Source organism: Lagopus muta, chromosome 16, assembly GCF_023343835.1.
Source record: "Lagopus muta isolate bLagMut1 chromosome 16, bLagMut1 primary, whole genome shotgun sequence".
In the NCBI taxonomy this organism is placed as follows: Eukaryota; Metazoa; Chordata; class Aves; order Galliformes; family Phasianidae; genus Lagopus; species Lagopus muta.
In genome coordinates, this window is record NC_064448.1 from 507,583 (window position 1) to 533,690 (window position 26,108).

Genomic DNA, 26,108 nt, shown 5'->3' on the forward strand with positions numbered 1-26,108 from the left:
TGTAATCACTACAACTTTATTTATAAACTACCATTCTAGAAGGCTGAATAGTCAAGACAAATTCAGACAAAGTTAGTTTAGTAAGATTTCTCCATGTCCTTGAAGAGATTAGTCCATTCAGTAAGAAAATACTGTACATACATGCCCCAGCAATGCTGTGCAGCATTTTTTAGGAACTGTTAGGAAACGAACAAAAAATGCCAAACAAAAAAACCCCACAAAATTTAGCAAGGCGGGATTGCCCAAGCAGGAACGTGGCACTTGCATGTAATAAAGCAGATATTTACAGTAAGCACAATACAGCAATTTATTTAGATGTTTAAATGAAGAATACAAAGGGAAATAAAGATCACAAAATTATACATACTACAACAGTGTGTCATATATTAGATGGTATAAATGAATACAACACCTTGTTGGTGTTAACTAAAGATAAAACTAAATATCCAAAACACAGCACTGTTGTTTTAAGTGTGCTGCTTCAACACAATACACTTTTATACAGATCTAAAAGGTGTCAAAATTAGTAGCTGCAAACTTGTTTCTTGCATGTGATTTTTCATCTTTAGCTTAAAAGATTTCAGAAAATGGCTCTGAAATACGTTTGTCATCAGTTGTAATGTCAAGGATACTCAGAACAAGAAAATTCTATAATACAATAAGAGTCCAGATATATTTTTTTTTATGGTGCTGGCCTCTGTTTTTGAGATTGTACAAGGTTATGTGCAAAAACTAAGTTTGTCAAAATTCGTACTATAGCAGTTTCAAGCTTTTGCTAGGTAAACTAAATACAGCATTTATTACACAGCAGGGCAACACTAAAAAAGAGAAACAAATCTATGATGGGTACACAAGAACAATTTCATAAGCTTCACTTGAATAGGTCTAAAAGACTGTACAAATATACATTTCAACTATTCAGAATGATACATGAAAAAAATCAATTTCCCCATAGTCTACTATACACGTTGAACTGGTAGCTTGTATGTTGGCCCTACACACTACCATGTGAAAAAGGGTAATGTTTAAAAAGACATACAACTGAACATGTACAAGAGTGAAATAAATGGTGAAAACGCAGATAAAATAAACCTCTGCTTTTCTCTGTGTGCATTCTTGAGCCACCAGCTTATCTGTTTTCACATTAAATTACTGTGCTCATCCCAGCAAGTACTCACAAGCAAGATCAGCCAACGGCATCCTCAACCACTGGAGTAACAGTGGCCATGAACACCACGCACCGTGACCTAGCACTTGGAAGGCAGTACCAGTCAGAATTTAAGCTTAGCAGTCATACTGAAATGAACGTGTTTAGACAGTTGTAGATTGGATCGTGTCTCTGACACTTCTGTGTCGAGGAGCTTATGCTTGCTGACTGCTCAGCTCCACACCAGATAAGCTGCTGTGCATTGGTTCTGCTACCCCATCAGTCACTCCGTCAAAGTGATCTCCATCCTCGCTGTCAATTGTGCTGTTCTGCCATTCCATCTGCTGATTTGACAAGCTCTCCTCAATCTCTGATGTATTTTTCCATTGCGACTGGTCCTTGGCCCAGAACTCTTCTACTTTTCCATAGGAACGATTCTTCCACTTTGACTGCTCTTCATCACTCTCAGACCCACCTCCTTTTGTCTCTACAGTCGGTTTACTGCTGCCAGCATCTTCGCTTTGTGAGGATTCATCTGTCCACACTTCTGGTTTTACTTCTGACGTGTTATCTTCAAAATCAGAAACTTGCTGAGAACCAGGCCCACTTTCAGACTGCGAAGCTCCATCTTTCCATTCAACAGCATCATCTTGATCATCCTGATAACCTTCACTATCTGAAACATCACCAACCAGTTTTGTCTGCCCTTCGGCAGAAATAATCTCCTCATATTTAGAGCTTTCTTCTTGTTTTTGATCAGACTTTTCTGGAGATGGTGAGGTATTTTCTTCAATGATTTCCTTGGATATGCCATCCTCTGGGTTCTCTGCGATGCTATCAGGAGAAGCTTTCTCACCAATGTCAGTAATATGTGGACCAAATGGACTACTGCTTTCATTGTATTCCTCTTCTATATTCTCATAGCTGTCTGATGAACTTTCATTGTCTTTTTCTATGTTTATTTTTTTATCAACAGTCTTACTAACGTTAACTCTGGAATTCTTTTCATCGTGGTTTTCAAACAGCCATTCAGCATCAAAATCCATTTCATGTTTAACTTTGTTTAATTCTTTCATATTGAAACCAAGCAGCACACCAGGTTTGTATTTTTCACAATCTCTAACGCATTTTTTCCTTTTGTTGCTGAAGTGAGATGCAATATCAGATTTCCACAGCCACAGACTGGCAGCCAACTTTTCAATCTCTCTCCTAGTTGGATATGGTTGCTTATTAAAATATTTTGTGAGAAATGTTTTCCTGGCTTCATAGGAATCATCTTCGTGACCCTTGGGGTCCAATGCTAGAACTACCGGTTCTTCAGGCTTCTCCTCAAAGGCAGAGGGGGAGTCATCATCATCCATTTTCCTTCTCTTCATCAGAGAGAATTCCATGTGTTCGTACGTACGTTTTACAGGGGCTACACCTGCAGACTGACTTAGCCGGGATGACGAAGTACCTTTGTCCTGGCCATTCTGAGTCTTCCCAACACCTCTGCAGTGAACAAGGTGCAACGTTATAGTTGAGGCAGTCATGTTACTGGTATACACGCCAAGGCAATGAATGCATTTGTAGGTTAGTTTTTTCTCAACCGGATGAACCGTCTGAATAACCTGATGCCTTTCCCGCAGATGATGTGCAAGTGCATCAGAGATGGGTCCTTTTAGGATTGAAAAGCACAGAGGACAGAGGGTTTTCCCCACATCTTTCTTGTAAGGAACTGCTGCTTGTGGAGAGCTTTTCACAGGTACATCAGACTTCTCTTGGATTTTCGGCTGTGGTTTTGGAGGAACTGGAGGTGTGTTCTGAGCATGATAAGCTACAGATTCAGCAGGAGCATCCCTCAGGTTGTAGGTTGTTACGAGAAGATGTATATTTGTGAGACTACCCTGCTGCAGCGTCAAATCAAAAGTTAAAGTGGAATCAGTTTTAGGTCCCATTTCTTCATCAACATGAACCATTCGCATATGAGCAGCCATCTTTTCAACATCATTGAAGGTTGAACGGCAATACGGACAAGACAAACCATGTATTAACATATGATTAAGCAATGTATCAGTGGGTAAATAGCGATTACAGTATAAACATTTGCTAGTGAAATTGTGTATTTTCATTATATAATTAGCTACTGCAGGCACCTTTTCAGCCTTGTGCTCCTTTTCAAAGTGAACACTATACACATTTTCAGGAAACAGCTCATTACAGATTGTACAGATTTTCCACTTTTGTGTGGATGATGTATTGACAGAAGAAGGACCTGTAGCAGCTACAGGAGATTTTGAGCCAGACTGACCTAATACTCTTGAAGCTGCCTGTGACTGAGATAACGACGTTTGTTTCAACTGAGCTGATGACAAGGAAGTTGAATTGGCAGACTGAAGAGAGTATCTTGCTGAGGCCTGAGATCTCTGCTCCCCGAGAGTGTAAGGCCTTCCATTTCCACTTGAAAACTGTTTCATTGTTTGAGATTGCTGTGGAATAGAAACTGGTGCATTGCCACTTAAGCTCAGCCTTCCCCCTGGCTGGCCAACATAACTTGGTGGTACTGATTTGACTCCATAATTGTTTTGCTGTAAGTGAACATTTGACATCATATTCACTCCTGCAGAATTTAATGTAGGCTTTGGTATAGTGAGTCTGTTCATCATCTGTTGTGACGAAAGAGATCGAACGCTCCCAGGGGAAAGGGGACCCATCCTCTGAGGGAGTCCCATAGGCTTTTTGTCCTGTGGTTTTGGAGCTATTAGCATCAAAGGTTTAGACCTTGGAACCACTACATTAGTGTGACCTATCATCGCTGTTACCTGATACCCTATACGTTCATGGTCTTCAATAACGTGCTGTACTAAAGCTTCATACGATTTCGGCATAAAAAGGCATCGTTTGCAATGAATACTACCCTCTTCCCGGGTACTGGAACTTAATGGAACTGCACCATTGAGTGACTTTTCACCTCCCTTTGCTACGTAAGGAGCAGCTACGTGCTGAAAATGTTCCCTGTAAATGTGCTTTCTAACAATTTCATACAGCGGATCTCGGTAAGTGCACTTCTTACAGTAATAAACAGCTTGTTCTACACTGTCAGCCTGCTTAGGTTTAAGGCTATCATGCTTGTTTTTATCTTTAAAAGTGCTGATGCCTCCACTCGGTGTATTGGCATTTGGAGCATGAAATATTTTAATGTGCGTTTCCAAAGTCTTTTTGTCTGCATTGAAAGTACAGTATGGACAATTAAGGAGAATCCGATTTTCAAAGTCTTCGCTATGGACATTCCGGAAGTGGCTTTTGTATGCTGAAAAGAACTTCGAGGAAAATGGACACGCACTGCAGCAAAAGGGCTTTGTCCGATAGTCCTTGAAACAAAGAACAAAGCAGAAACTGAATATGGAAAAGCAGTTTTTGGAAAAAGACTCTCTCTGAACTTCTGTGAACAACTACAGTCTGAGACCCACTGCAACAATCTCCAATCTGTAGATCAATTTGTTCTCTGCAATTCTTGGCCTACAGATGAAGTCCTATGTTTATCATCTGAACACACACAAGGCAGTGACAGCCAATTTAAAAGGTCCCTCAAGAGTTTGGCCATGCCCTCAGCATTCAAGGATTAAGCATAAATATCTCTTCCACCAGTCAACAGAAGCTGCATTCCCTGCAGCTGAGCATGCAAACGTTCACCATTATTTCATTAGTTTGGAAAAGGAAAGCACAGCTGTTGGTGTAGAATGAGACTGCATCCAGAAGACAGGAGTTATTTCCCTTTGGTTCTGCCAAACATTTATAGAGACAGCTAACGCTTCACATCCATTCTATTTAAAAGTCTTAATCAGTTACGAAGTTTAAGATAAAGAATACTCTTCAAGAATTACATACTAAGGCCAGACAATCCCTTAAAGCAACCACGTTTTCTTTCAGATCAAAGCACAATCCTGGTTTTTAAAACAATAACGTATCAGGGGAATTAAAAAAAAAAAAAAAAAAGGGTGGTACTTGAAAGCTCCACACTTGCCTACTTTCCCTGCTGATGGCAGTTCTTATCCACTGTTTTAAAAGAACTAAAATTATGTTGGCCTCAGAGACAGGCACAAGCAACCTGTCATTTCAGATGAGATAAGACATGAATTTCACACAGTTACAATCATTCATAGCGTGTGTCAAAACAAGTCTCGTTCACCAAGTTACACAAAGAGCATTTAAAATATCTGGAGAATTGTACTCTCCCTTTGTACAAGCAAGCATATACGCTTCTGTCCACCTTCTGAAACCTTGGCCATCTCATAGGCTGGAGGCAAGATGCAATACAAACTAAACAAAGGTTGTCTCCTTTTATAGTGAGGGTTTGTTGTTTTTTTTTTTTTTTTCATTCTGGGATTAACTAGGAAAAAACGCACATCAGTATATTTTATGGAACACAATAAAGGGATATTTTAGATGAAGACCACGCTAGGAATCCACCATAATGTGGCTTCTCAGGTCTTTCAGATGCTGCAAGTGGGCTTATTTTGTACAGGGATTTCTCACCTTCTTACTGTTCTGTAAGTGCTGGTACTAGTCTATGATGGTAGAGGCTATTGCAATCCATACCTTAATGCATTGTCTTAACACAATAAATCAGTAAAGTCAAATCACTGTAATAGAAACATTCCCTCCTTCCAGCTTCAGCTTGGTTCAAATCTCCTTTAATCACCGACTCAACATCTAAAAATCCTCTGTGCAGAACTATATATCCCAATAAACCAAAACCTGAGTCAGGTTAGGAGAATCCTCACATGACACACAGCTACAGCTCTAAAGAGAGTGGTAGTTAAATCTGTTCATTTAAACTTTTTCTAAAATCTTGCTAGCAAAAAGGCTAACAAAATTACTACAAACTACAGAATTGGTGATCCTTTGACTGAAGATAGATGAAACTGTGTTAAGCTTGAAAACAGATGGCCTGTTATTACGTAGCTGACAAAGGGATAAAGATATTCTGACAAGTCATTTCTCCAATATTTTGCTATCAGCACTTCGTAAAATAAAACTGAGATTATTGCTTCTAAAATAATAAAACCTTTTTCCGTCTGTTAAAGCAAAGACAATTGATCAGTGTGTAAAATCACAGGAAAAGCTCTTGGCACATTTGTGAAATGCCCCTTGATACGAACCATCTTCAGAATCTGATGTATCAATATAAACTGTTACCAACCTGATTTTTCGTAAGCGATGGGTCCCACAATCCTACATCTTCCCATGTAGTGTTTTTCAAATAAAAGTCATTAGGTTCAAATTGTTTAAAATCCTGGAGAAGGGAAAGATGGGAAGAGAGCACAGACAATCAAAACCCAGACCAACTGCTCCCTTAAGCAACTCTTGTAAGCGTTCATGCAGTCCTCTCACTCACACGCTGCTGGTGAATAGCGAAGAGCATTAATAAAAGAAATCTGCATATTTAAATGCATTATTTGGAGGTAAAAATTTGTGAACAATCTCAATACAAGGACTATTTTCAACATACATTCTGCTAATTAACGCAAGACTGTCATTAAATACCTGCCCCATCTTCAAAAGCAGTCCCTGATACCAACAGCTGAATACTGATGCATTAAAAATCAAATTCTGTACCACAAACTTGGTGGTGCTGGTTGTTTTTTTTTAAAATGTTGTTGGCTTTGTTGTTTGTTTTTAAATTTATTTCACAGAGGAATTTAGATCCAAGTTTGACAATATGCATGGTGTCTAAGTAGCCCAATTCCTATTAAAACAAAGTGCTTCGTATTTTGTCTTTGGCATCAGCAGCACACAGAGACTGAAATTAATACTTCAAAGCAACACTGTCCCTAGTCACAACTTTACCCTTAAAAACCGAGTGTGCCCACAGATTTCCTAAACAGGGAGAACAGGTATTCCTCTTTCTCTTCAAGTATCTCACTTAAATCCTCCTTTAAAAGATAGTAATGAAATACAAAAGCAAAGTCATAGTCTCGTGGGTACTCTGAACAGTCCAGAGGTATGAACTGACCTACCAAATGCTGTGTTCAGGAGAAAAAGTGCATTTTTTAGAGTAGCACAAACACCTTTTCCTTCTAGGAACTAACACAAGTATGTAAGTAGTTTGTTCAATTGATGACCTATATTTCAGCACCAACAAACATTCCGTGAAAATCTCAGGATCTTCTGTCCCACAGAAATGCCCTGTACCACACCGTCTTGATTTATTCCTAAGTGTCCAGTTAGCAAATGTTATCCTTTGGAGCCAAACACAAAGAACAACCTACCTTCAACATACATCAAGTCAGTCATAAATAGCCTGAGGCCTACCTCATCTCCAGCAGACTTCCTAAGAAGTGTCTGTAGCACATTTTAGCTCAAATTATTAATTAAATCACACTTTGTATAGGACTTAAAAAAAAAAACAGCGCAACAAAAAACAGGTAGCAATGCCTGAACAGCAAAGCTCAAGCAGAATCCCATAGTCACTTTCAGAATCTGCTGAGAACAGGAGTGAGGTGTGGGATCAGGGTACAAAAGATTCCAGAAACATCCTTCAAAGCTTACAGGAAGAATTCAACGTTTGACAAAGCAGGGAAAAAAACCAAACAACTGTGACCTCACTTTTCCACTAATGTTTGAGCATTTCAGCTCTGAAGCACTTGAGAGGTATCATACTTACTTCTATATGTTCTTTACAGTATTCCAAACCAATGTCACTAAGTATTTTTTTCACAGTTTTCCGGGCCTTTCTTAAACTGCCAAGGTTGTTGACAGGAAGTTGGAACATAGTTTCTATTGAAAAACAAAGTCAGAGAAGAGGTTTAAGTCACATGTGCTTTGTCTGATGAAGAGCTGCATTTAATTATTAGTAATTTTCTCTCTCATCTTCCCCATAACTAAAAGAAAGTCTCAATCTTTAAGATATGTGGATTCTCTGCACTCAGGTTTCTTCCATGTGCCAGTAAGTGGCCTTATTTCACATACACAGCAATTCTCAGTCTGCATGCTGCTACCATTACACTAAGCACTTCCTGAGCTACAGAACCATCATCAACTCATCTGCACTTCAGGAAGGTGCAAACCACAGAAACGCAGGAGTCTTTTGGCAATATACACTTCTTCTGGGAGAGGCAGGGGAGCATGCAATGAACAGGCAGGCTCTTCCTCAAAGCAAAGCAGAGAGTGATCTTGTTCACTAGGCTCTGGTGCTCTACTGTTTGTTGCATAAAAAATATCATCCTAGAAGATAAAAGCTGCATTTCTATCATTAATATTCCTGGAAGCTAATTCTTGCTTTGTTAGAACATACTTTTTTTTTTAAATTATTCTTATCAACTAATTAATCACTACAGGGCCAGAGAATAACTACAACAACAAAAAATTGGCTTCTTGGATGGAAGAAGTCTACAATTCAGAATGAGCAGAAGCTTAAAACCATGGAACAGTTCAGTTAGAAAAACAAAAATCTCTCATCATGAGATGAAGGGCAGTCTCTAAGATACAAGGAACTTACTACAGAATTTATTCAAGTAAAAAGATGGGGGTTGTGACTACAGTAACCGAGCGCTCCGATCAAACACAGCCCTGCTACACTCCCTGTCCTGCACAGTTCTGTGTACACACCAGGCTTTCCGTGCTCATTCTCCTACCAACTTCGACGAGGTGATGCTGTAACAGTCACTAATGACTTACTATTCCATGACTGTCGCCACCACCGCTCAGTGCCAGAAACAGACAAAAGTGACAGGGCCAACACGAACCCACCAGCTTCACCATCAACAAGGACTGAGTATCACTAAGCTCTCATCCCTTCCCATTCATCTAATTCAGAAACAGCTCTTGACTAAGAGCAGCAAGCCGATCATGATGTTTATGACCGGTTTCTTATTTGTAGCCATGATACGAAGAAGAAACAATACTGAATTTATTAAGGGTCTACAAGAAAATTTCCAGAAATACCAAACCAACTCTAATGCTGTGGTGTGAGTGAGCCAGTCTGCAGCACCCACAGTCAGAGGGAAACACAGCTGCATGGAACACTGTGTACACAAAAGCTAGGAAACCAAAGAAAAGTGTTGACTTAGTCTATAAATCTCAGGTCTCCAAATTTCTCACTTAAATTACCTGCAGTAGAGACACTGCTCAGAGACATCATACAAAGTCACTAATGACAGTAATTTAAAGAAATCATATAGGCCAGGAAAAAATTACTTCAACTTAGATATTGATTTCCTCCAAGATTTGTCGTGAGTATAAGCACAGTGTATCTACCTGACCTAAATTCTAAATGCAAGTTCATAATGTTTGTGACAGTAAATGTGTTTCAGCTAGCATTCCTCTCTACTCTCAATTAAAAGGATTGGAATTATAAAAAAAACCTGTGATTTAGTTAATGTGAAAAGTAGTTGCTTTCTGTATGTTATCTGGAACCTTTCATTTGAGATAAACCCAAACCACTCTACAAAGAATTAGCATTCTGGTGAAGTACTTCACACATAATTAGCATTCTGGTGAAATACTTCACATGTAGAGTCGTTATCAGCCTGGTAACTCATTTACCACATTGGAGATAAGAACGCAAACCCAGCTATGAAGAGCACTTCCACAGGTATCCTCTGCCTTCTCAGAGATGGCGAGGATTAAACAGAACACAACAGAAAATTACACTCTCTTACCAGTTACTGCCTCTAAAGACACCAAATGAAAGCCATGAACTGCTGTTTTCGTCATCTGTGTTCATTCCTACCCGTACACCTTTATAATCAAGCATCTTATCTGCAATTACAAAAAATACCCAGGCCTAATACATTCTCCTTCATGATGCAAGAGTGAATGTCATCATCTGGGTAATTAGATCGATCCATGTACTCACTCCCAGCCAAGGACATTTTTTTTCATCCTCACAAAGGACTAGGAAACAAGGTTTGCATCTGAATCTCTAACTTATGTTAGTTTTGAAAGCTGACAAAGGCAAACCAGTTACTTCGTTATAAACAGCATCTGAGTTCATGGCTCCATTATCAGATGTTCTGAGAATATTCATATTATCCCCTTGCGCTCTCTTCTCTCCCAAGATCCATTTCTAAAGGCACACACTGAAGAGAATTAGGAAAAACCCTTAAGTGTTATAGCTCTGTACTGTGTATTAGGCTTTGGTAAGCAATAACAGAACGTGCCAAGCTCTGCCCTACTTATCTGCCCATCCTTGTGCCTGTGCTGTGGTTATTCAGTTTTACTGTCTAGGCACCTCTGGACAAAAGCTATTTCCTGGTAAAATACAAATAATACCGTTTACGACAAGGTATCAACGCATAAGTGGTGAAAAAGCTTTTGAGAATAACAATGGATATTTACACTGCAAGCATCTGTATTGAGAAATGGTTGTATTAAACAACCACACTTTAAGACCAAAAAGAGCAACTTCTACACACTTCAGAGCAACATTACGTTAGTTACTTCCACGAGCAGAACTAAAATTTCCCTAAGAAAAATTTTAAGATTGCAGTTTTGCTTCTATTGTAAATACATCTAATATAACTTAGAAATTTTACAACATTTTACATCAAAAGATGTAACAGGTAACTGAAAATGCTTAACAACAGTGCTGAATCAGCAATGCCAATTTCATACAGCGACACTATATTTATTATTACAGTGACACAATTTATTACTGTGACACTATAACGTGATGGAAAACACAGCACTGACAGTGGGATAGCAAAGTCCCAGGCTGCAGCAAGTGAGGATAAGCTGAACTGCAGCAGACGTGGATGCAGAAACAAAGGAAGAAGTCTGCTTACCCTTGGAAGGCCTCAGCTGGGCAGGGATCTCCAGCAAGATACTCTTGCCTCCACTGCCAACCCTTAAATGAGGGCTGAAGGAGGTGGATCCTGGCCCTTCCAGTTACTCAGGTACATTGCATGCACCTGAGCTCCCCTGCCTTCCCACCAGGTGCTCCATCACTCCTTCAGGCCATCACTTAGCACTTCTAAGTGCACAAATAGTAACAACAGCACTGCACTTAGCACAAATAGTATCAAAAAAAATATGGCAAAGAGTAATGGGGAAAGGGCTGCGGAGCATTTAAACTCCTAACGAGCCTGCTGGTCAACACAAATTGTAAGGCTGCATCCTACCTGCAATTTTCAAGTGGTATTTTCTCTGCTTTTGATCTGTGGTTGAAGTAGTAAGTAGAACTTACTTTTTTGTTCAGGTGGAAAAAGCAACTCAAACCTGTAGCTCCTTTTCCTAGGCCTGTCACTACAAAACAGTGCTCAGTGCTAAGCTCACTGTCACTTTTTTCATGACTTGACTTGTAAGAGATCTGAATTTTATGATAGTAGGACTGCATCAATAGGAAACCAAATCCAATATCGCATTAAGAAGGTATGGCTACCATGTCACTGACACCACATCTCACACTGCATAGGTTGCATGTATATTCTTCATCACAACATTTTCAAAGAAAATAGTCTTTAATATTCAATTCCACTTCCTCCCAGAACACAACTGAGGATTATGGCTTTGAACTCTTAAGTTCCAATCAAGTTAATACAGGTTTACTTTCCTTAGAATATTTTTAACATTCAAGAATGTTCATTTAATAAAAGCTCCTGCTGCTGTAGTTTACTGTGCACGTGTGAGAAACTAAGAATGTGGCCAAGAAATTAATCATGGCTCCATTAGTTTACTTCTCTAAATGCAACTAAATATGTATTGCTGTTGCTGCAGGACATTATTTCTCCATGCTTTCAAGTAGCTTCTTCCTACATACCTGCACACCCAAAAACTACATGACACAGCACTGTCAGCTGTTGTGCAGGATGTGAATGAACACTTCACAATGAATTTCAAATCCACAGAGAAAATAACCTTGTAGTTTCATTCCAGGATAACCCTATATCTTAGTATCGACTGTAGAATCAGTGCATGAAAGCATTCAATGTTAAAGCTTCTGGCAAGCTGTGACATTTTCTCCATAACCCAAATCCCCACTTGAAGAATCATTCTGCTTGTGAAGAGACCATAATTCTCCTAGAGACAAAGTGAGAGTACCATTTGTCTCCAGGCAGTGACCCCTGGTATATGTGAAAGTCAGATACAGTTCTCAAAATATTATTAGCAAGTAACTTACTTGAATGGAAAGTGCCAATATCAATGCCTTCAACCAAAACCATTGAGTACTTTCTCTTAATTACTGTGTCTAACAAACCTGGACATGTCAAACATATAATGATGTATATTTGTATATAAGCCCAAGTAATAAAAAAAGCAAATTTAAGACTGCTTAGAAACAAGATTTCAGTTATATCTACTCTATCATCCTGCCTTCTGCCTACCTCATAGCCAACTCCTAAGAAATGGTCAACATCTTCCTATCACAACACATCATAATACAGGATACAATCGGATTTTCACATCTCAAAACTGAAGATCAGACTTCACAGCAAAAGGATTTTTCTTTCTATTTAAATGTTCTGAGCTTGTTACCCATAGCTGGTGAAAGAAAACAACAGAAGGGGAAAGAAAAACCACCCTGAAATGCTCATAGGAGTGATGTGAGCAACCTTCAGGAGAAACAAAAGCAAACAGGGAGAACAGACCCATTACTAGTGAAACTGCTGCTTAGCTTAGGAACTTAACAGCACATTACCAAGATAGAGGAGATCAGGACTATGCTCACTGGTACAACACAACAGAAGGAAACACGAGAAGCCTTACATGAAAATTACCTGCAGCACAGCCACAGAAGGTTCAACCACTCCCAAAGTCAAGGGTTTTTTTTGTTTCTTTTTGGAGTTTAGTACTCAGATAGACTTGATGCAGCTTTCAACAGCAAATTGTATCTTCACCAATTTGCTACTTTTACTAATACTTCAAATTCCAAATTGGAAACAAATGTGGCCATCAACTTAAAAACATCCAGGATGGGAAACCTGACACATCCACCACCTGTTACTGCCAAATTTTTAAACCACTTTTTGTGTTTAATAAACTATTATCAATGTATAACCTTCAAGCACTTCAAGTTACCATAGCCCTGCAGTTCAGTGCTTCAACATACCATTACTAAAGGACTGAAGCCACCTACAAAAACTAAGTCAAAAGAGAAGAAAATAATAAAATAACACCGTGCAGTTATGTGGAAAATTAATGTAAAACACAATGCTGTGTGCCTGACTGAAGGTTCTACGTTGCAACAAGTAATGTTGTTTGTCTTGTTTTTTTTCAATGCAAACAGTCATCCCTTTATGAGGGAAGTACTGCTTTTACACACAATGCAGCACAGTCACAACTGCGTCCTTACTGGAAGGTGTGCACCCAGGAGAGGGTAAGGAACACAGGTGGGAGAAAACAAGAACACAGCAGCTAAATTATCAGGGGTGATTAAAAAAAAAAAACCACCACCACCACCAAGGAAAAGCCTCTGCCTGTCTGCAGATCCAAAAAGCTGCTTCTATTTTTGTGATCTTAGGAGTGTCATGCTCCAGCATATCTTTCTGTATCTCTGGCCTCGCAGCTCACTGCCCTTAGTGCTACCAGGTAACAACAGATGTTAAGGATGCTTCAGTTCTGCCAACTTCACCCAGAACAACATGGCCAACCTCGTGGCACGAGGCCGTGGAGCACTCACCAGGCAGCAGTGCTGTTCTGATTCAGGAGAAGATGCATCAGCGAGATGAAGACAGCTTTTTTCTCTCAACTACAGTCTTCAATAAATATTCCAAATCTGCCTCAGCCTTTTTTTGTTGTTTTTAGACAACATGATTTGAAGTGTTTAATAGGCTTGTCTGACGACTGAGGTTTGCTACAGTTGTGCCAAGCAGCAAATGTAATAAATTATTATTGTCACAGCCTCATCAGTAAAATGGTGATTTTCATACACAAGTAGTCTGTAGATATAAAGAAATAATCTGGAGGATACTCCTGCAGTGTAAAAGAACCAAGAGAGCACCAGTGGACTACTCTTGGCTTTCTTATGCCTGACTACACCATGAGGAAACCCTCGCACAACTGGCACACGCACAACTGTTGCTGACCCCTAGCATTTAACTGAGGTAGGTGTTTTCATTTAACAACACTGATAAAAAGCACCACTGTGAAATGGCAAGTAAAAAAAGTTGTGGAAAATGTGTAAACAAAAGTTGGTCTCTACAGCACACAAAATAATTCACAGGTGCATAAAGACAACTGTCTCTTGGGCACATTATTATAAATGTAATAAAACACCAGTTTTACCTTCAATGACTATGTTTGGTTGACCCTTCATCTCCTAATGCTGTCGTTTATTCACACTATGAAGACTGAGAAAACCTGAACTTTATGGTGATCTAAAATACAGTCTTACCAACTGCACTGTTCAGGACAGTATTGAGAGCACGCGTGCAAAACAGACAATTTCAAAAGCAATATCTAAACTCTATCCCATTGTGAGTTTCTGTTTATATACATCTGTACATCTGTATATATCAATCCTGTCTCAGTAATCATCTCTGCAAGACCTGTAATTCATTAAACAGATAATTTTGAAACTGAACGACAGTAACATTTTCTTTAATGTCTGCACATACTTAGAAAAGCAGAACTGCTCTTACTTCTCCTTTTCCCTCTCCCCATTAGTATCCCTCTGCTGCTTCAAAAGGTCCATCCTTTTGTTGCTCTTTCCCCCTTTCCTCCTCATCCTTTCTTTGCTGGTTCTTGGCCTTCTTGGTCCTTACCTCGCTCATTTTCCCTCTTCTCATCTTCCCTGCGCCAATTCATAGCGTCCACATTCTTTCGTCGTTCTCTCTCATCCTGTCTCCATCGCTTCTTGATATCTTTGTCCTTAACTTGCTCATTTTCTCTCCTCTTCTCATCATCCCTGTGCCATTTTATTGTTTCTGCATTTTTCTGTGGGTCCACGCTTCTTTTGAGATAGTCTTGTCGCCTCCTTCTCTTTTTTAACATATCTCTTTCCCTGGCACGAGCCTGCTTTTCTTTCTGGGAAAGAAAAGCTTTACGGGGCATCATGAGCTGCTGCTGTACCTGTAATAATATTGTATTCCATGGAATAATGTACTATAACATGCACTTGGTCAGGCACAACAACTCTCATTTGGAGCTGAGTATTTCAAAGCCAGGATAATTTACTGCTGCTTCTCTTTCCTTTGTAAATCTCTGCTCACTCTGTATTAGATAGTGCTAGGCAAGCTGCTACATTCAGCTCCGGGCACAATACCTAACTGGCACCTCAGCAGTTGGTGCACATCCAACACAGAAAAGTAAGCCCCCTAAAACCCTGAGCTGAAGCAGGATGTTTTCTTTCCCCTCCCTCTTACAACTCCTCCCACAGAGAGTTTTTAGCAGCCACTTGGCATTACAACATCCAATTGAGAGAACAGGCTGACAGAAGAGAGTTGTGAAAGAAACCTGGTAATGTTCAAGCCTTAATCTCTTCTCCTACTGGAGATCTACTGTTAATGAAGCTTAAAGATCTTTATTTGTATTTTCAGATCTCCATCTATATAAAATTTGGTTTAAAGTGGCCAACGTTCTTGGCTGGGAGGAGCGAGAGGCCAGCAGGAGACAAGCCACAAGCTGAAGAACTACACAAGCTTTGTTTCCTTGGGAAACCTGGCCAAAACATTTAACTGCAGTTAGTGAAATAAGTCCTGACTCATCTACTCAAACTTTCACTGCGTGTGTCAAGTCTTGCTATTCACAAGACCAGAGGAAAAAAGAATGTACCTATTTACTTGAAGTTTCTACCAAAAACATGCCTGATGAGCTTTTGTTTTGTTTTCTTAAGAGGTGTCAGTTAAGACTGCCTTTTAACAAATCATTTTATTTTGGTCATTTCTCCATAGTCATCCAACACATTCACATCGTTAAATTTATTGATGTTAACATCTGCGATTTTGACATTATGGAAAACAAAACAGACCACAGAAAGAATTTTTACTATTACTACTATTCTTTAAAGACTCTTCCATGCACATTGAGCAACATTTCAGAAGTATTCCAAACTGCAGTTGTGGCCCAGGTTTGTTTGTTTTGGTTTCTGAATTTGTTTAGAAGAGAGTTTTGCAGAGGTATCTAATCAAAATGAAAACTGCAGAAAGGACAAAGTTACTAGATTAGAATACTTAAACAAAGCCTAAAAGAAAATGAAACAAATGTACTTTTAAAATTTAGCTACCTTATGGAAAGCACTTGTTCCCAGCATGCAATACTCCATCTTTTTCCTACAGAAAAAGCAATGTTTCAAACCCTTATTCTAAAATCCTGCTCCTTTTCCCTGGGTAATATATCCTCCCCCCCCCTTACCCTCCCCCCCCACCCCCCAAACACTATTCTAGACCATAGACTTTGTTAGAAATATCAAAATCCCACCATTTTCATTGTAATAATTCAAACTATTTTCTTAATATCCATACTACTAAAAGGGAAGGGCTGTAGCAGGGTGAAACACAGCATAATAAAAAACACATGCAATTTGGTAACAAGTTAGTGCACAAAATTCAGATTATACTAAATGCTATTTCATTAAGAAGTACAGAATACCCCTCTACTAGACAGCCTGTTTTTAAGTATTAAAAAGTATTTGGTATTAATAATTATTAATAATAACGTTGTCATTAACATTAGAAAGCACTGAGAATCCAGGATTGACATCAGTGCAATCTTTACGTCTTTGAAACAGCTTTAACTTCTCTGCCAGCTGTGTGCCAGTACATCACTGTTGTTTACTACAGCAAGCTGAACTTTTCTTATCTACCTTATCTTCAATTTTATCAGTAACTTGATTTTATTCCAACCATAACAACATGAATAAATTTTTAATTCAGACATAGCTTCATGCAAATAATTTCCCCCCACCCCTCTCCAAGCAAGGTTTGACATTTAGTGTGCCATTAAAAAAAAGCCCTTTGGGGACATAATTGTTGCATTTTCTTTCATTTGTTTGTGTTTTTTTTTTTTTTTTTTCTTTTCCCCTGCTTTAGGCTTTATATTTTCATTGTTTTAACAATGATATTCTTCCCTCCCCTCCGATTATATCCCACTCTGATCAACCCATTTATAGACAAATGAGAGAAAATACCTCAAAAAAAGTTTCAGTTAAACTTCTAGAAGTAAACATTTAAAATGTGTTTCAAATAAAAAAATATCATGTTTCAGAGAGTAACTTAAAGGGACAGCCAACTTGAGCTCGGCACGGCTCAACTCCCATGTCACAACTCGCAGGTTTCCCCCCACTTTGTTTCAGCTCTTCTGGCAGATTTCCCACAGCCAGAGCCGTCTTTCACTTTTGCCCCCGTTGGTTCATTAAGACGAACCGAAAGATGGGGGAAATCTTTAAACCAGGAAACCACTGAAGTGAAGCTGCCAGAGCACTTGAGCTCAAAGCCCACAATTTCTCTGGAGGCCAAGTTGGTGTTCCTTTAAGTTCACGATGCCCACATGTCAGAAGCAAACAGAACTGTCTTTTCAACTATTTTTTGCCCATACTTCTCCAAACAATAATCTTAACTCCACCCAATCTACTCAGTATATATTACGAGGCATTTACCTCCAAAATTAATGGTGCTTGGGCGTCTCAGACTCATTGGACAAGTTTCATGCAAAAGCCTTCAAAAATAATTCTTCCAGAGCGCCCACCTCAGCGATTATATTACACCTACTGTGTGAGGCCGAAGCCCGGACATAGAAGAAGGGTCATATCCTGCTGTACAAAACAAAGCGTTAAAGATAAGAGGTAAGAAACGTCATAAGGGCAATCTGACATTTATAACGTACATTTAATTGTGAAGAACTAATTATAAACCACGCATACGGTACCTGTACCGACACGGAGCTACCGCGGGGCGCACTCAGCAAGGTGAGGAGTGCCGCAGACGTTTGAGTGGGCCTGGGCTTTAAACCCATTTTCTAGGTGATGTTACCTGCAGAACAGTTCGGCACTCAGAGTTCAGTTACCCAAGTCGGAAATCCAGCAGGACGCTGTGATGAACGCACCTTCTCACACCACACCTTCTGACTTTAGCGCCTAGGGCCTCTGCTTACAGAGACCTGAGCGCCCAGCCCCAGCAGCACAGCCGCAATACAACGCGCTAACACCAGCACTTGTACAGCTCATTACTCCTAGGGGGGTCCCATGCCAATACAGTCCCGCCTTAAATTACAAGTCTGTGGGAAACCAAGCAGGTGATGTGGCTGCCGCTCCGACCCCAGCGAGACAACTTCCCCTGGGAAGGATTCAGACAAAAGTTTTAGTTCTATGGGGGCTGGCAGGAGGATGTGCAACAGCCTAAATGTTAAGCTTCTCTGGGAAGACCTGACATCTCTTCAGCTCACACCTACAGGGCCTGACAATTCCAAGGGAGCTGAGCAGGGACGAGTGACAGTCAGGACGCAGGACAGGGAATGGTAAGCAAACCAAAAATACCAGGCGCAGATATACCAGGGAGAGGGGAGAAGTTGGGAGAACTGAAAGCTACCAAAAACTTCCATGACAAGGTAAAGGCTGCAGCTGAATAGCCCTCCTCCTGCACCCAATGGCACGGCTGCCACTGGCTCACAATCAGTATTTCACTTCTTTTTTTCCCCGTGGGACTCTTCTCCTTATCTTAGCATTTCTGGCCTACTTTTCAGAGGAGCTGTGCACCTGCATCTCCGGTGAAGGTAATGAGATTTACAGTTTAACAGCACATCTGAAATGGCAGACAACTAAGGGCTCATTTTCAAGTCTGCTATAATCTAGGATGGAGGCTGCTCTGTAACAGCACAGGATTTGCTCTCAAAGCTACAATTTAAACACAGAGCACCTCCACACCCCTGCCAGTTCAACCACCTGTAGCACTGTAGGTGCTCTGGAAACACCATGGTTTCCAGAGAGTATCTGTCTCAACACCTCTCAACTTCAACTAGACAACACAGTGTGCACATGCTGTGCTGGACTACCCAGTGTGTCAGCAAGCACGTGCCTCCAACTCCTGTTTTCATGCCTGTATCCAAAACAGGACTGGGCACATTAGAAAGATGGAAAGTTTACAGAGAGCCCAAACCAAATAAATCCTCTGTAAAAATCTAACGTGGTGCTTTAAAACAATGATAACTGAAACCGAAGGAAGTTTTGTAAGCGTGTTTCAGTACCTAGCCAATGCACTGTACAACTTCAGGACACAAAAACCCTGACACCCCCTCACAGTCAAACTTTATTTCAACATCCCTTGGTCAAGACTTCCAAAAGACTTTAAAACCACTTCAGAAATTCAGCGTCAAAGAAAAAGGACAGTTTGCACCACATCCCTGGAAATCAGGTTTTAAAATGGAAGAACGTTAACCCTATACAAATGTTCCTTCAGGACAGAAAAGAAGTCCATCTAAAATGAAGTACTAAAAACCCAACCAGACTTAAATTGCTTTGGAAGAAATTCTCTGGCTAATAACATGAACGTTCTGTTTCTGTGATTACATGCCATCTTCAGCGAGAGTTTACAGAGCTGTTTTCTCTCTTTTCTTTTTCAGTTTATTGTAAGCATCAGTCACCAACCTGAAGACAGACAACTCCAACCTCCCATCACAGAGGAAAAACTTCTGTGGAGGACAGCTGCAGTGGGACACTCAGGGAGGCTGAGCTTTCTCCGTTCATCTTTTTTTTTAAAGGTTAAAAAAATATCTCCTGCAGTCTTGCAGACAGAGATCCTCTTAAGTCATTCACACAGTTCTCATTCTTGCTTGATTTCTGGAATTTTCCACTGGTGCCAGAAGCTCCATCTGGTGGGTGTGTACTCTAACTGCATAACTAAAAGGGAATTAACTATTTCCTTAGCAATTTCTGCACAGCAGTATAAGTTTGTACATTGTGCAATTTCTCTGCTGCAGTGTAAAATACAAGACAAATTCTGGCTGCTCCAGGAACCATAACCCCTTTTTTCTTCATGAACAACCTGTTACCCTGCACTCTACTGAGAACTTCTGCTTGGTTTTCTTATTTTGATAACACAGGTTGATGGTTTTTAAAAATAAGCGTTAGCCAACTCAGAATACTTTCTGAAGAAAAAGATTTTGAAAACACAGACAAGAAGAGCAATTCTGATAATCTCTACTGCATTCTCAAAAGCAGCTTTAAATTGCATCCATTCTCTAGGGCATGCTATACTTCAGTGCATAGGTAATTTTTAATTAGAGGCACCAGCAGCTCAAGAAGTAGGCTTCCCCACCTACTGCCATCTTTAATAATATCTTTCGTTGCTGTTCACATATAAACATTTATATGCATCCATATATGTGTAATGGAATCAATATGTAATACACATGCTCAGTACAACAGCCTTGTTAGTTTAGGGCTATTACAGATTTGTTTGAAAGGCACTAAAGCCTGCCTACCTTACAGCAATTTGAAATTGAGACTGGAGGTCAATGAAGCATGAAGGATATTATTTGCCTACACCATGATATCCACACTTCAGCGTGCAGGAAAAAAAGGCCACATGAATATGCTTTACCAGTTCAAAATGCCATCTTTGACTGTAGCTAAGCACAAACAATCCCGTATCGAAAATTTTGGAAACAGAAGCATGTTTCATTTAGATTTTCAATCTAAAGCTCAAAAAAAAAAATGTAAAATGTTCAAAAATAAAGCATGCAATCAACATACACATCATTTATGACTAGATTACACCGACTGTAGAACTACAATCAGAAATTACAAATGCTAGTCTTCTCTATCATGCTTTGCTGACACCACCGCCGTGTCAGCACAGGGCTCGTGCAGCAGCCACAGCACAGAACTGATTCAGTGGCAGCAGTCTTCAGCCAGAGCGCTTCCTCCTCCGCAGTGCTGCTGCTTACACAAGTGAAGCGGTAGGAAGCATGGCTTACACCACCCCTTGCAGAGGCAGCACACAGTTATATTTAAACCACTGCTGAAACTGCATCCCTTACAGTGCCCTACTGCAGAATGCATTGCTTGCATGCTGGTGGAAGTGGCACAACAACAAAACACAAGAGAGCATACAAACACTTTCCCAAGCTCATCCAAAACCCTGCCAAAACATGTTTTCTCAGACAGCGGATAGATTAGATACTGAAAGGATCTCACCAACTGTCTAGCATGAAAGCATTTAACATGTAAAAATAGACTGTGAAGTATGCTGATGCTAATTGTTCTTCCTTTGCCTTGCCACTTCACACACTATGCACAAATGCTGGCATTACACAATGGGGTAAAGTCTATGAACAACAGCTTAAAATCAATCTTACCACTCCACGTTTCTTACCTCGTTCCCTTTCTGTCTAAGCAAAGCTCCCAAGTGCTCCAGTCCCTGACTACATTCCAGCGTTAATCCACCTCTGCTACTGCTGTCTTCCGTCTGACTCGGGAACCTTCGATATTCATAGCAGCAGCAATGAGGAAACAAAACAAAACAGAAGGTCAGAAACACAATGAACTTTTTTAGGGAGAAAAAAGAAAAAGCATTTTAAAACAAATATTTTGCCTACTTCGATTTCAAGAGATTTTTGCCCCCATACTGTTGCTGCTATGAATCTGCATCACTAACAATTCCTTTGGCCCAGATGCACCACAAGCAGAGAACTATGAGATCCAGAGGCACATCAGCAATCAATACACAGGAGAGAAAAAAAGGGGTGAAGGAAAGAATGGCTGAGGTGTAAAGGAGGGAAAAGGAGCTGGAGGCAGGGAAGGATCAGCAGCTGCTGACGCCAGGCCAGAGAGCATGCCAACCTACACAGACAGGACAGGGGAGGTAATGAAAGTCACTTTGGTGGACAGGCTGTTTGCAGTTACTCAAATTCTGTTTCTTGCAAATTAACATGCTTCTTGAAAAATGGATTTTAAATCAAACATTTTGCCACCTGATCTGGTCAACCAAGAGCCTGCAGGTGTGATTATTCACAGAGACAATCACAGCGCTGTAGGACCCAACCACAAGAACCAGTTTTTGGTCAACCATCTTTAATGCCATCTTTAAAACAAACGAACAAGAAAACCCAACCCCAAGGATATAAAGAGCAGTAAGCACAAAGTGATTCACTACAGAAAGCATGGAACTCATTCCACTCTTATTTAAAGCCATCAACTGTCATAACACATTCAAAAGCACTCCTGTGTTATTTTGCAGTAAGAATGAGATGCTCATTTTGAGACCCATTTTGTCTTTCAACATCAGTTCTGAAGAATATGTATTTTCTCTTTGCAGGCACACAGCCCTCGGCTAGGTAAGTAAGAGCCATGCCCTCCCGGAAACTATTCACATCTAGAACATGAGTCTGGTTCTTGTACCAGATCCTGAAAAAGCCTCAAATGAGCAGGCCAACCTGACTACCAAAGCAAGGGCATTTTTTCCCCAAAACACATCACGTCAATCAAAACAAACCTTCCACATACGCACAAAAAACCTCCTGTATATACATATACACACACATATATATTTAAATTACATTAACATAATTAGGATTCTTTTTTTTTTTTTTTTTTTTTTTTTTGCTTCTAATGCATACAGATGTTTATATTGCCTTATCAGACCAATGCTGTCTATTCTCACCTCCATAGCTCATGCTCCCTTATACCGTTAAGAAGTGTACCAACATATTTATGTGAGCAGGACTGCCTCCATGTCAAGGATTGTAATGTGAAATTATGCTAACAAAATTCTATCTGGTATGAAGAAATGAAGAAGAGCCTATCTTAGCCATCCAAAATGGCATAACGTTCGTTTAGCTGCAGCTGTTACACTTTTAGAAAAGCAGCACACCGGCATTTCAAAGAGCGAAATGAAAAAACGCAGCACTGAAATGCAGCACTGAAATGCAAACTGGGCTGCACCCGCAGACACAGCGCAGCCCATCCCTGTCCCCGCACAGCCCTGCAGGCGACAGCCCCACGGCCCTTCCCTGCTCCCACTGCCTTCACACTAAAGCTGTCCTCACCACACCTGGCACTGCTCTGTCCACTCTCAACGTGCAAGTTCTGCATCTCAAAACAACTCCAAATACTAGAACAAAAATAACTTCCCAATTCTGAAAAACAGTCAATGAAGTTCTAGCTCTCAGTGGTACCTGCAGCCGCCCCAGAACAAAATGCCTTTTCCCCCATCTTACCACAGAATCCCATCTTACCATCTGTGGTTGCATCTATGAAAGCAGCTGCCATCATAATTGCAAGTTATGAAGAAGACATTTGCACTGCATGACTTTTGACTACCAACATGATCTCGATATTGTTCTGTGCTGCAAGAATACCACTTTAAACTTCAATATTTACTTTCAATATTTACTGTTTTTTTATGGAGGAGGAAAGCTGGGCTGTAAATAATCACCTATCGTTCCTTCTGCAGTGTGACAGAAACACAGCTTACCTTACGCACAAAAGGAGCCCCAGCACTGCCCTAGGAATGCATGTGGCATCTCCTTCAATTTTAACAGTGAGTGCAGAAACTGCGGAGCTCAGATTGTTAAGCACCCAACAACACTTTACAGCACTGCCAAATGATTTCCATGCTTAATTAAAATGCTGCTGTAATATACCACGGTGACACGTCCAATTCCAACAACGCTACTGGGCATCTTCCAACAACTGCCAGCTTCTATCCTACACACAGGGAAGGATCAGCTATCCGCCCCATCCTGAGACACGCAGCCTCCCCAGCTGTTGTCTGTGCAGCACACATCTCACCCGCAGGGCACACAGCTCCCAGCACAGCCGCCTTGCTCTGCTGCACACACCTCGGCCCGCGGGCCACTCTGCTCAGCACCCATCCTGCGTGACCTCACAGAGCGACTTCCACACACAGAGACTTTCTCACCCCAGCAGTTCCACACAGCACTGCCACATAAGGAACAGGAACCTAACAGAGGTACAGCTTCATCCAACCTGTATACTGAGCCAAGGCTTCGAGTTAAAGATAATGGTTTGTTTCCTAATGAGGCAATACTAAAGATGTCTCCATTTGCAGCGATCCCACTGAGTTGCCTCCAAACACTTCATTAACAAAAAGTCTTTTTCTTCTTCAAAAAAAGAAAGAAGTTCCTTGAGAAGGAACAGCATTATTTTAATGAAGGGCAGTTTACCATCAAGACAACAAGAACATTCAGGTTGGTATTACTTCGGAGAACAAAGTGTTGGTTGCATTTCAGAAAGGACAGCTCTGTTCTGACTGAGGTTTAGGTAGAAATGTACTGCAGACATCTTCAGCAACAGCCAGCAACTCCAGCACAGCTCTCGTCTGCTGTTGTGCCTTTTCAGTGCTGTAAGATTTCAACACGTACAGCAGTCAGCCTGCTGACACCAGACTGCTCAGCAGCTGTCAGAGGAGCCAAGCTCCGGTTCTGCTCCAAAACCAATGAATGCCGTTTTTGAACAGGACAGTCCACCTCTGTCACACGGAAAGACAACAGCCCGCACAGCTGCACAGACCCACAGCTGTACAGGCTCCCAGGAGGTCCTGTGGGAGGTCCGCATCAGCTCTGCCACACCGACAGGTAGGGATCACATCTCCACTACCTCACGTGCACCTTTCACCTCCGGGACTAGAAAACAGCAGTGAAAACGCATGAAAACACAGCTAGTAAAAACAATCTGGAAAGAACACCAATTCTTCTAGAAGGAATCCTGCACATCTACCGACCAGCACCAACAAAGAACATCGCGATGGCAACAACGTCTGCCTTCCCCAGCGGAGCCGCGGCGCTCAGGACCATCCCGGAGCGCAGAACTTCCCACGGCCGCCACCTCGCTCAGAAAGCCGCGCCACTGAGCAGGGCCGCCGACACCGCCGGATCCCGCGCCAACCGGGCATCCTCCGAAGCCCTCCGTGCGCTCGATCCCCTCCCGCCCCGCGACGCGGCTGGCCCCGAGCCCAAGCCCCGCGCCGACATCCCGGGACGGCGGGGATCGCGGCGCCCCGCACCGGGCGGCGGCACTCCGGGGCCGCAGCGCGGCCCTCCCTCCCCCGCCGCAGCCCTGCCCGGCGGAACGCGCCCCCTGCTGCCTCCCGCACTCATCTCCCGGGCGGGCTGCGGTGCATTTTGGGTGGGGGCTGGTATTTTTCTGCCACGGCCATCCAGCGGGAGCGACAGCGCGGGTGTAACGCGGCGGGGAGGGGGGAGAGCGGAATAGGGGGAAGAAAAAAAAAAAGGAAAAAGAAAAAGCAAAGAAACGAAAAGAGGGAGGGCTGCATCCGCGCTGCCCTCCCGCCCAGGCTGCGACGCGCGGTGCCGGCCGCGCAGAGCCGCAGAGCCTCGCCGCCCGCCTTTGTCTGAGCGGCGGAACGCGGTCCGGGGCCGCTCCCCTTCCCCGCCCGCGCTGAGCCTGGCCCGGACCCGCATCGCCGCGCGCCGCCCCCGCTGGCCGGGAGCGCGGCGCCGCACGGAGGGCGCCGGCGGCGGAACGGCCCCCGCGTCCGACGCGGAGGGCCGGAGCGGAGCCGGACTCCTCGACGCCACCGCTCTCCTCTTCGGAGGGGCCGGGGCGCGGGAGTCGCGGAGGGCGGGGGCCGCCCGGGCCGGAGCGCGGCGCACACCTACCTGAGCGCGGCTCTCCGAGCGGCGGGGGCGGGCGCGGTCCCGGCACCTCCGGCGCGGGGCGAGGGGCGCGGAGCCGCCTCCCGGCGCCGCCCGGATCCCCGCACGGGCGGAGCGGTACGCAGCCGGCGGCGGCGCGGGGGAGACAAAGGGGGCTGGGAGGCAGCGGGGGAGGAGGGGGCGGTGTGCGGCAGGGGACGCTACGGGGAGCGGCGGGGCGGCGGCGGCACTGGGCTCGGTCCCCGGGGCGGGGGGTGTGGGGCCGCGGGGCGGGGGGGGCTCCCTGCAGACAATACAGCCGGGTCCCTCCTGCCCAGAACCTGCCCTGGCCAAGATGGCGGCCGAGAAAGAGCGGAAGTGACGCGAGACTCTCATTAGCATACGGGACTCATTGTCCGGCGGGAGGGGACGGGGCCGCGGCCCGGAGGGGAGGGGTCCCGAGCCCCGCTGCGTTCCCGTCGGACGAGCC

The 26,108-nt window shown here is 42.5% G+C and overlaps 2 protein-coding genes and 1 long non-coding RNA gene across 11 annotated transcripts in view; 2 read left to right on the forward strand and 1 right to left on the reverse strand.

Annotated features, from left to right (window-relative positions):
- The window catches only part of PARD6B (par-6 family cell polarity regulator beta), a 62,930-nt gene extending 48,104 nt beyond the window's left edge, over positions 1-14,826 (forward strand). The window contains exon 5 of the transcript XR_007380236.1: positions 13,635-14,826. The gene's annotated coding sequence lies outside the window, so the exon portion shown is untranslated. The remainder of the gene's footprint in view (positions 1-13,634) is intronic.
- On the reverse strand, positions 1-25,785 carry LOC125701395 (activity dependent neuroprotector homeobox). Of its 9 annotated transcripts, none has more exons than XM_048963395.1 (7): positions 25,643-25,785; positions 17,664-17,816; positions 16,293-16,338; positions 14,833-15,139; positions 7,794-7,906; positions 6,330-6,422; positions 1-4,497 (listed from the first exon to the last, which is right to left on the reverse strand). In XM_048963395.1, exons 3-7 carry the CDS (start codon positions 16,329-16,331, stop codon positions 1,363-1,365), a joined length of 3,687 nt encoding a protein of 1,228 aa, XP_048819352.1. In that variant the 5' UTR covers positions 16,332-16,338; positions 17,664-17,816; positions 25,643-25,785; the 3' UTR covers positions 1-1,362. The 9 variants fall into 9 exon arrangements, with proteins under 9 accessions (XP_048819352.1, XP_048819350.1, XP_048819351.1 ...); XM_048963393.1 differs by having other exon boundaries at positions 17,664-17,819; XM_048963394.1 differs by lacking the exon at positions 25,643-25,785 and adding an exon at positions 21,376-24,992.
- LOC125701418 (uncharacterized) lies at positions 17,741-19,755 on the forward strand. Its single transcript, XR_007380239.1, has 2 exons — positions 17,741-17,849; positions 19,622-19,755. It is a non-coding gene; the product is annotated as an uncharacterized LOC125701418 (long non-coding RNA).
- Positions 25,786-26,108: the final 323 nt, after the last annotated feature.

What these genes read in the sequence shown, in the direction of transcription:
- LOC125701395 (XM_048963395.1), bottom strand. Translation starts at nt 16,331, where the DNA reads ATGGAGTATTGCATGCTGGGAACAAGTGCTTTCCATAAG. An exon ending in GAACAAGTGCTTTCCATAAG is followed by an intron (nt 15,140 to 16,292) that starts GTAGCTAAATTT and finishes ATATTATTACAG; the next exon opens with GTACAGCAGCAGCTCATGAT. An exon ending in ACTGTAAAGAACATATAGAA is followed by an intron (nt 6,423 to 7,793) that starts GTAAGTATGATA and finishes TCCCTTCTCCAG; the next exon opens with GATTTTAAACAATTTGAACC.